A 10,193-nucleotide genomic window follows, 5' to 3' on the forward strand; every position below is an offset into this window, starting at 1 on the left:
TCAAACATCTGCTCTATCACAGGAATTCCAGTGCTGTGTGCAGGACCAAGTGGGTGCAATGAAAAGCATGATGGCCACCAGGGTTTGTGACCCAGATAGCTTGAAGCGTGTCGAAGGACAGTGGGGCGATGCCCTGCTGGATGCCTCTGCCACGGTGCACGTCAAAGCAACACAGCTGGGTCAGGTCAAAGACTATCACAAAAAGATGAAAGTCATCAGGGCTTTTCTGCAGGTTGTGCAAGGCGAGAAGGACAAAATGAACCTGTGAGTAAGACTTTCGCTGACATACGTTTAGCTTGAGAAATCTGCTCTGGTGGCCTGATCGGTTGCATTTTTGGTTCTGGCAGAAACTCTTTGGGGAGCAGTGCCCTTCAAGCCGACGGACTCCAGGCTCTGCTGCAGACTATGGAGGGTAAAAAAGGGATGTTGGAAGAGCTTCTCTGTCTAGGCAGCCAACTGTCTGTGCACTTGAGCGATTCAGAAAGTTCTGGGGCTCTTCTAGCCCAGCTTGGAGATGTCCAGGAGGAATGGAGACATTTAGTAGGAAGCATCAAGAGAGCGTTTTGGCACGCCTCCAACACCGTCTGTCAGCACTCTCTTTTAATAAACAACATAGGGGAGCTTAAAGCCAAGCTTGAAGCTCTGCAGAAGCTTAGATTCCGAGGCCACAACACTTTTGGTTACCTTTGTCTTCGAGCTGAGCTGAAACTGTACAATCAGCTTTGTCTGCGCTTTCAGGCCCAATTAGATTCTCTTACTCTTATTTCGTTGGGACAGAAAGAGAAGGACGAGACAATCCACAATCTTCTTGATCTGAAGTCTTTAATAAGTGTTACCAAGAGCAAGTTAGACACAAGTACCTACAATTGTTATGGTACTTTGACAGCTAAGGCCAATAAGCAAATCCAAGAGTGGATCGAGTGGGCGAAACAGGCCGAAAACCACATTGCTGTTGGACCACAGTTAGCTTTGTTTCCAGAGGAGGCTTATGTGCAGATCGCCGAGATGAAGAAATTTCAGACTGATTTTTCATCCAAGAGATTGAAACTGAGAGTGGAATCTGAGCAGATGAAAGATGTTTTTATGGAAAAAGCAGAAATTTTCCAGCTTTGGCAGGCAACGGTGGGCCTGTATGAAACTGTAGACAAGAACCTGGAATGTATTCTGGACACCATGAAGAAAAATCTGGAGGACAGGGAGAAGCTGTTCTTCCAACTCGCTAACATGGACGCCTGGTTGGTCGAGATTGTTGGTAAAAAGGACCCCTACACCCACGTTGACAGCATTTCCAAAGCGGACCTCGGCAAGCTAGAGAGTGAGCTAAAAAGTATCAAATCATCCACAGTGGATTTAGAGAACCACATGAAACAGTTAGAAGCAGTGATGGATAGTTGCAGGGAAATATCCCCAGACTTGAGTCCAGGAGAAAGTCACTACCTTGTGAATCGTCTCTCAGGCCTTTGGGCCGTGTTAGATGGATTAGTAGCTCACGAGAAAGCAAGCTGCTGGGAATTAGAGGAGCTGATATTTAAGAGAAGATCTTCAGAGGAGGAACTGTCCAATATCCAGATCAGTTTACAGCAGATTTCTGTTGCGTTAGAACAGGAAAGATTCCCGTTAAGCCACGAAACCATTTTGACCTTGGAGCACCTGATGCACATGCTGATCGAGCATCAGTGGGAGGTTCAAGAGCTTCAGCATTGCCAGGAAACCAAACGAAGCTCTCTGCTCTGCACAATTGGAGAACTGCAAGACAAGTGCAAAGCTCTCAGTGTCAACGCCTATGAGCAAGACAAATATTTGCACCTTAGGAAACAAATGGAGGAATCCATCAGCATCACCAGGGAGCAGACACAGTGTGTAAAAGCTACCACCGTTAGCGTGGGTGAGAGGTTCAGACTGTGCCAGACGCTCTTGGTCGAACTTCCTCTGGTGAAGACCCAGTGTCAGGAAGCAGCAGACCAATTAGAGGCCATAGCTCAGGACTTGTCCCCATCGGAGCTTCATTCAGAGAGACAAAGAATTATCCAGAATGTGGAGACCCTAGGCTCTTGGGAACATTCCATCACAGAAGATATCAAATATCTAGAGAACAAGATTCTGCTGGGCCTGGATTTCTCATCTGAGTTCCCTTTATTTATTGAGCACTTGCAAAAAATCAGAGCAGAACTGGGGGGAGTGGAACCAGTAAAACCAGATGAGAAGGTCATAGACATCAAACTGCAAAGATGTTGGGTTATTTGGAGAAATCTGGAGTGTGGCGTGAGGGTACTGGAAGGTCTGGGACAGAAGGAGAAGATCGAGAAGAAAAACTCCAAAGACCTTTACGCTCTCAAGAGTGCAGCCAAGCATGAGTGCCAGTTAAGAATGGTGAGCTTGATCATCACTTTCATGGTTTATTTCACTAAAGTTTATTTACCCAAATGATGTGTCTTCAACAGGAGAGTTTGTCTCGGGCCAGAGAATCCTTGAAAGACTACCACTGGGCTGCTCAGGGAGCGATCAGTTTCCTCCATAATGCTGAAGCCACCTTCTTAACAGCTCCTGGAGGGTTTTCTGATTGTACCGAGGAACAGAAACAAACTCAACAAGCTCTGGAAGCTCTGGAAGCTGGATTTCAGGCTCACATCAGTCACCTCTCAGGGCTGCTGCCTCAGCAATCCTGCCTGTCCTGCCCAGACACCGAGGAGCTCCACATCAGCATCCTCAGTCAGCTGACAGTGGGAAGAGCCATAATGGAGGCCCAAGCTCAGATCAGACTGGAATCGCTGCAGAGGTACTGGCTTTCATTGTGACGCAATGGTTTCTGTTCCGTTTTCTCCCAAGTGAAATTAAAGGTAACTTCTAACAGGTGCAAAATGAGACAACGAGGCCACAAGAAGTGCCACGAGGCTCTGGGGCAGCTTCTGTCGGGGCTCCAAACCAAACTTTCAGAATGGGCTGCAGAAAAAACCACATCCTTCGAGAAATGTGTCGGCCAACAGGAAGCAGCTACGGTAGGCGGGAAGGACATGGGTAGTTGCTGCCATTGAACCCTTCAGCCTCTATGGCCATCATTGATGGACTCAGAAAGGCCCCATTATATGTAGTTTATATATTATATATAGATTGATCTGCTGGCTCATCCATCTCTTTGCTGCTGGATTTCTATTTTATTTTTCTGATTTACAAATGTGGATGGGCTTCATTAAATCCACTACTTTGAGTTATCATTTCATTTTCCCTCTAATGCTCGACCAGCCTGACCTACAAAGTGACCAGTATTACATTTACATTCCTTAGTATCCTTGTGTGGATGGTACCATTAAATCATTAAATTAGACCTCACGTGCATGATTCTGAACTTCATGACACACCCATGGTTTCACTTGGTTGGGAACATGTCTAGAAAATGATCGATTTATTTAAAATGAATAGTTTTTTATATATATAAATATAGTTATGTTCAACGTTTGGGTGCTATAAATGCAGGATAAATGTCTAAATGATCAAATTAGGGCAGTTTGCACAAGCATTAGCTGTGGTTAGTGTGTGGTAGCATTGTTATTATTGTAATTATGACCAATGTGATTAGAATTTTAATGCAAATGCCACCTTCATTTAATAGAGCTTTTAGTTGGACAGAAAATAAACAAAATTCATGGCGCGCACTCGTCCCAGGAGCAACTAGAAGTCTTTGACCATTGCATTTTAGGAACATTCCAGCCAGATTGATACCAAATTTGACCTCTTTCAGTTGCTGATGGAAGATCTCCGTAGCGTCTCCACCCAAATCGAAGAACTGAGGGCCGGATGTCCCATGCAGGGCTGTGGAGTTGGAAAAGGTGGCGAACTGGGAGCCCTGTGGAGGCGCTGGCTGTGTTTGCGACGTGGCATTGGCCTCCTGACGGCCCACGCACAACAGAGAGCAAACGAGTGGCGAGACATTACCGCAAGTGTGAGTTTCACCAGAACTTACCCAGAGATCCTCTCAGTACGCCCATATTGATGAGCTTACCATTCTGATGCATGGCTGTTGCATTTTCTGTAGATAAAGGAGTCGCATAGGTGTCTGAATACGCTGCAGGCCGATGTTCTCGACACCTCCACTGTGAGTTTCACTATGGTGGATCCTCAGGAGCTTCTGGGTCGGGCTGAAATGCACCAGGCAGCCCTGCAGGTGCAGCAGCAGGCCCTGGCCTCCCTGCAGCATCGAATGGAGCAAGTTCTCATTTCCTCTACATCTCAGGAGCCCCTCAGTCCCGGACCTGTGGGCAAAACCCTGGCGATGAGCCGAGAGAGCGTAATGAGGTGTGAATTCTGTCATATATTTCTGAAATAACCCCTCTCTTAAGCCAAAGATGCTGAAGGGCTCCTGCTCCCCACAGTTTAAAGGAGAGAAACCTGCTGGTGTTAGCTGCAGCCCAGGCAGAGGTGAGAGAGCGACAGGAGGTCAAAGACGAGATAGGAGAGGTGGAGCAACAGGTGGCGGCCGTTCTTTCCTCACTGGGACATCAGGTCAGGCTCCTCCGTTGCTGAGAATGTCACTTTTCACCTTTTGGCAAAATAGGGATCCTTGCAGGTCTAACTGTGTTGAAAATCCCCGTTTCTTTTCAATTTCTGCAGGAATTCAGAGAAGAGTTGTCGTCTCAGAGGGCCAAACTAGAGCGCATCAGAGAGAGGGCGCAAATCCGCTACCCTGTGATACCGGCTGATATCTGCAGAAGACTAGACGAAGCTCATCTGTCCATTCAAAAGGAAGAGGAGAGGGTAACTGATACCACCTTTCCTGTTGCTTATACTTTTACGATGCATCAAACACAGGTATATTTTCTATAGTCTGAGACTACCTCCAAATATTTTCCTTGTGCAGTAATCTAGATGATTGGGACAACTGAATGTTTGGGTAGCTCATTAATGTGTTTTCATAAAGCTCACAGGGAAGAAAAACCCAGTTTGGAAGCTGGACTCTCAAGTGGCTGAGCTGGAATCTAGCCTGGAGACCGTGAAGGTGTTACTGGAGCAGCAGAGCCCAACAGTGGACGAAGCACAACATCTACTCAAGGTGTCCCTTCGTCCGTGTGTCATTCTGTACCCGATAACGTTCTTCTCTTCAATAACAGCTTCATATCGACAGATCGTGCACATCAGATCCTCTTTTTCTTGTTCCCCAGCATGTGTGGGATAAGCTGGATGCTTGGCATAGCCGCTTGATGCTCCTGGAAAATGAGGTGGAGGATCTTGCAGAGGATCACCCTGATCAAGCCCACATACTCGTGGACCAACTCACGCGGCCGCTGCAGCTCTACCAGAACGCAGCGCAGATGGCCGAACAACGCACGGCCTTCCTGGGAAAGGTGAGGAATTCTGGGGGCGTTTTCGCCCCGCAGGATTAGAACATAGGGCCAGTTATTATCAAAGCCGTTATTTCTCTGGAGTGTGATCTAATTTTCCCACGCCAGATCCCCACCTGTCTTCAGGAGTTTGACGGTATACTGTACAGTGCCACCTGCTGGTTGGAGGAGGCACAGTCATGGCTCTATGCCCCCTGCAGCTTCACAACAGCCAAAAACCTGCAGAACCACGCGAACTCCCTTCAGGTCTAGAACAATAACCCCCCCCCCACACACACACACACACACCCACACACACACACACACACATTATAGACACAATCCTCGAAGCCAAACCAACCCAACTAACCTCCTTACCCTAACCTGAACAAGTCTTGACCCTCAAACTGTCCTTCGAGGTTGTGGATCCTATAAAATGTCCCTTTGCTGAATTGCTGACTTTGGTTTGGGAACTGGTCTGCAGCTGGTGCTGGATGATTCGGAGCGGATCAGACTCGTCATGCAGGACTTCAGGGCAGTCCTAGATGACATCTGCTCCGTGTGCAACATGAGCTGGCAGAAGGACAGGCTGCAGCAGAGCGACCAGCAAGTCCACAAAATGCAGCGTACCATCCTGGAGCAGCTGGAGCTTTTTGTTCAGGCTGTTCAGGTAAAACAATCAGCATCGGGTTTCGGCCATAGTTGGATGTTTCGGGTAGAAACGACGCTGGCAATGAAAATATTGACATGTGACATCTACGTTTTAGGAGGTGGAGGCCATGGAAGAAGAGGTGAAGACCTTGGACAACAACGTTGCTAAGATTCAAGCTATTTTGTCGTCTGTTGACAACTCCAGCTTAAGTCTAAGGGAGCAACAGGTGATTGTGTGCTGCTACTGATCACTGATTCAAAGCCTCCGATACAGATGGAACACCTAAGGGTCAGTTACATTCTTCTCTTACATGTTGAAGGTCATTCTAACCAACATGGCGTCCATACGAAGGACGCTGGAGGAGGTGGAGAGCTGCAAAGGAGAACTTCACCTCCCTCAGGGAGCAGAGGAGAGCCTGCTGATCTTCTCCAGAGCTCAACAGCTCCTGCAGACAGTCCAGGAGCTGGAGCAGCTCACCGAGCAACAGTCCATGCAGCTGCAGGTACTTGTGCCTTTACGGGAAAACATACATGACAGGTGCACAAAATATCCATCAGATTTGATTTGTAGGTGTGAAAATGGGATTTTTTGATGTATTTAAAAAAAATTTGGAAGAGGAATTTAGAGCTTTTTAGAAGACCCATCCAGAAATGTAGACTCTGATGAGTGCTGTTTGAGCGTGGCGCTAATGGGACGCTCAATGAGAGGATGAATTCTCCCCGACAGGTAAATTTGGTCGAGTAAATCAAACTTTCGTTCGTTCCCCTTCAGTCTCAAGAGCCGGAGCCAATTGTAATGTCCGATCCAGACGAGGAGAACAAGAGCTGTCACTCTTCGTCCTCTGACACGCTAACCTGTAGCATTCCTGAGGTAAAGCCTGGATAAACACATCCCTGTGTGCCTCCTTATTTACGCCCTCTCCGGTCTTACGTGGCTGACTCGGTGATCCATTGTTCACCTCTTCGCTGTCACACGCAGCTGTGTGAAACGTGCTGCCCTCGGAGACGCGGACATGCAGACAGCGTCCCACATATGTGTCCCAGGGGCGCGTGTGTCCATATATGAGGTTTCAATTAGCTTTTTTTATCATGTTTCAGGACCTGGAAGAGAAACAAAGTGAGGACAACGAGGAACTTCTAAGGCGATCAGACCACATGGTAAAAGTCCTGCATCATATATGGACATGTTGGACATTTAATCCTTCTTTGCAATGTTTTATAATCTGAAATTTGTTCACATCCCTGCAACAATGATGGTTGGTTTTGTTTATTCGTCCTATTTAAATCTATTAGATACTGGACGGGGGAGAGCTTATTCCTGAAATGGAGACGAGTGTAAACGTTTCTGCAGGTGTAAGTAATGCAGAAACGGTTGAGACCGCTTCCGTTACGGTGGTTCCCGACGGCGGTGGCAACAAAGAGTCTCTTCATGAATGTCGGCCAGCTGAGTGTCAGATTACTGCTGGGACACCTGACCTGACCTTCAGCGGGGTTCAAATCCCGCTCCTAGAGGGAGCTGGACGCCCGTTTAGTGCTGCCGAAGCATCAGGTGCCGTCAGAGAGAAGGGACAGGTCCATTTGTCCCCGACTGTTGACCTCCGAAAGGACCAGGTGAGCATTTGTGGAAAAAGAACAAGCACACTGAAGAAGATTTAGCTTTATTTGGTTTTAAATGTCCATTTTCCAGGTTATTGAGAATGTAGACGTGCCACAAAAAGACGACAGAGACGATCAAAACATTTCAGTGGACACATCTCAACAAGGACAAGGAAATGGGTGTGAAGGAGGTGATTTGAGCTGGAGACAACTTTTCATGCAAATCTCCCAGAAGATGGCCTCTTTAGGACAGGTGAAGGAGGAACGCCAGAGCATCGGCTCAGAGGGAGGAGAGAGTGTGCAGGATGTAAGAGGAGTGAGGCTGGAGAAGCAGCTACATCATTCACCACGGGTTGTTTTGAAAAGGTTTCTGTCCCCTCAGGTTTCACGCAGGATGCTGATGTCTCCCAGGTCCACTTGTGAAGCTCTCTGGAGGACGCAGGAGTCTGTTGCCATGTTGAGACAAATAGTACGTTTAATTGTTACTGAGGTTAAGAGGTGAAACTAGCAACTTTGGCGCTGATGCTTAAAGCTAGCCACCTAATGCTAATTAGCGCTTTTTTTAGGTTCAAACTGTCACTCTTCTCGTCTCGTCTTAACCATGTGGTAAATTTCTTCTGGTGATAGTAGAGATGTGCTGATTTAAAAGGAATCTTCGAAAACACCGACTTGGTTATGAGAGATGTTTATTGGAGAGAAAAGTCAGGTATCAATCGGACACCGCAGATTGTCCGAGGGAGGTTTCCTGGTCCTGATGGTGGAGATCTCCGAAGTGCTTGGTTCGGTAGCCCCTTATATATGGTCAAGTAAACACATTCCTTTCTTGTGACCCCTGCAAACCCCTGACCAAATCAGGAGTAGAGGAACAACATAGGACACAGATGGAACATGTTGATATGGTGCCAGGATGGCTGAAGAAGATAAGGTCTCTAAAGCTAAGATCCTCAGCAGAAATCGGGATCTGCTAGGGAACAATACACATTCTTCAGACACTACAACCCCTTTATCCCTTTTGGGGTCCCAATTTGGTATTTTTAAGCCTAATGTGCACTCTGCTCACAGGGGCGTCAGTAATGAAAGTGACTGACGTGTTTCTGCTGCTGTCTCAGAGGGGGGCCGACAGTTTGCATCCTGATCTGAACGAGGAGATGTTCAGAGCCGTAAGAAGCGTCCTCCTCTGTCTGACCGAGTTAACGGACTCCGGTTTGAAGCCCTCCGATGCCAGGAACGATGGCAGTCAGCTGAGGCTGCTCCAGCAGGAGGTGACTGGCCCGTTCCAGCTGCACGTCCCAAACACGTTTCCAGTCCGTATCTGATTAAATCTCGTCACCAGTGTTTGTCGACAGAGGTGCTGAAGCTGTCTGAGCTGATGGCCGCAGTAAGGTCAGAGATCCTGCCCCGTATATCGAGGGAACATCCGGAGGCCGAGCGCTGCCTCAGGTCTCTTCAGGACTGTCTGGACATGGTCCCGCTGAGCTGCACCCCCCTCTGCTGCCAGCTCAGCCAGCAGCTGGACCTTCCGTGCCAACATCAGGTCAGAAACACACCTACAGAGCACAGCTGCAGTCGCCTCATCAGGATCAGTGTTTAAATATTCTCCGTCTGAAACAGTGACAATAATTCTGATGCCTGAATAAAGCAGCGTCAACGTGCTGACTGGGCCCATGTTCGACACCAAAGTGTGCGACTTTTCGCATTTTCCTTTTATCGAGGATCTTAACAGTGAACTTCCTGAACTGTGAAACAGGAGCTCAACAACCTGCTGAACATTTGTGATGTGTTCGATCTAAAACCTTGTTGGACATTCCCCGATCTGATGGACAGCCCCATTATGGAGGTAATTGTTGGTAGAATCGAAGTGTGTGTGTGTGTGTGTGTGTGTGCGTGTGTGGATCACGCTGATTGCATTAGATACATTGGAAATATTAACATTAGCAAAAAACAATTGTTCATAAAAAGTACTAGCAAAATAACAATATAATAAAATATCCTCCCATTACTTCTACTACAAATAATGATAAAATCTGCAAAAGTCTATGCAGTTAGGTGCTAGCCCATACATAGCTTTAAGCTAATAACATTATAAGCTACTCACTAGTCATTATTATATAATATTATTGCATTAAATCATTGTCCATCTTTTTACAGCTCATTCTTGGCCGACGCGTCCAGGAGGGTCCAGGTGAGAAAGCCGGGCTGCTGCAAGCTTCCCGCTCGTTGCTTCGGGGTATAGGTGGCCTCCTGGAGCAGGGGGAGGGCTGCCTGACCGAAGGACTGAGCCAGGTCCACAGCCGCGCTGGGGCCGAGGCAGCTCTCCGCAGGCAGCAGGTATCCCAGGGTGCTTTGGGTTTGTACTGTTCACCTGCTCCCCTCTCAAAGGTGGGAGGCAACAGAGTACAAATCCTTTGTAGTTACTTTTGCCACCTTTCTTTAATGTGGAGACTACGGAGATCTTCTGTCTCTCCAGAAGCTCCTGCATGTCCTGGACTCTCAGGTGGCATTTGTGCAGAATCTGTTCCAACGAGAGCCCAAAGCGCTCGTGAGTCTGGGGGCCGAGTGGACTCAGCTGGAGGTCCGAGCCAGATGTTTGCAGCAAAGGATTCTGGACCAGGAGGTGGTTTCCCAGCAGAGGAT

The 10,193-nt window shown here is 47.7% G+C and overlaps 1 protein-coding gene across 1 annotated transcript in view; it reads left to right on the forward strand.

The window, feature by feature from the left end:
* LOC130515783 (nesprin-2) overlaps positions 1–10,193 on the forward strand; it is a 30,610-nt gene that overhangs the window by 1,395 nt on the left and 19,022 nt on the right. Inside the window, exons 3-26 of the mRNA XM_057016271.1 lie at positions 23–264; positions 348–2,370; positions 2,442–2,776; positions 2,852–2,996; positions 3,737–3,937; positions 4,031–4,290; positions 4,368–4,497; positions 4,606–4,749; positions 4,913–5,044; positions 5,154–5,336; positions 5,442–5,579; positions 5,797–5,982; positions 6,080–6,190; positions 6,284–6,466; positions 6,736–6,834; positions 7,062–7,121; positions 7,257–7,574; positions 7,651–7,866; positions 7,942–8,028; positions 8,669–8,821; positions 8,893–9,093; positions 9,307–9,396; positions 9,708–9,887; positions 10,027–10,193. The exon at positions 10,027–10,193 is cut by the window's right edge and continues 4 nt beyond it. Of these exons, the coding sequence (XP_056872251.1) occupies positions 23–264; positions 348–2,370; positions 2,442–2,776; positions 2,852–2,996; positions 3,737–3,937; positions 4,031–4,290; positions 4,368–4,497; positions 4,606–4,749; positions 4,913–5,044; positions 5,154–5,336; positions 5,442–5,579; positions 5,797–5,982; positions 6,080–6,190; positions 6,284–6,466; positions 6,736–6,834; positions 7,062–7,121; positions 7,257–7,574; positions 7,651–7,866; positions 7,942–8,028; positions 8,669–8,821; positions 8,893–9,093; positions 9,307–9,396; positions 9,708–9,887; positions 10,027–10,193 (5,984 nt within the window). The remainder of the gene's footprint in view (positions 1–22; positions 265–347; positions 2,371–2,441; positions 2,777–2,851; positions 2,997–3,736; positions 3,938–4,030; positions 4,291–4,367; positions 4,498–4,605; positions 4,750–4,912; positions 5,045–5,153; positions 5,337–5,441; positions 5,580–5,796; positions 5,983–6,079; positions 6,191–6,283; positions 6,467–6,735; positions 6,835–7,061; positions 7,122–7,256; positions 7,575–7,650; positions 7,867–7,941; positions 8,029–8,668; positions 8,822–8,892; positions 9,094–9,306; positions 9,397–9,707; positions 9,888–10,026) is intronic.

Source organism: Takifugu flavidus, chromosome 19 (genome assembly GCF_003711565.1).
Source record: "Takifugu flavidus isolate HTHZ2018 chromosome 19, ASM371156v2, whole genome shotgun sequence".
Taxonomy (NCBI): domain Eukaryota; kingdom Metazoa; phylum Chordata; class Actinopteri; order Tetraodontiformes; family Tetraodontidae; genus Takifugu; species Takifugu flavidus.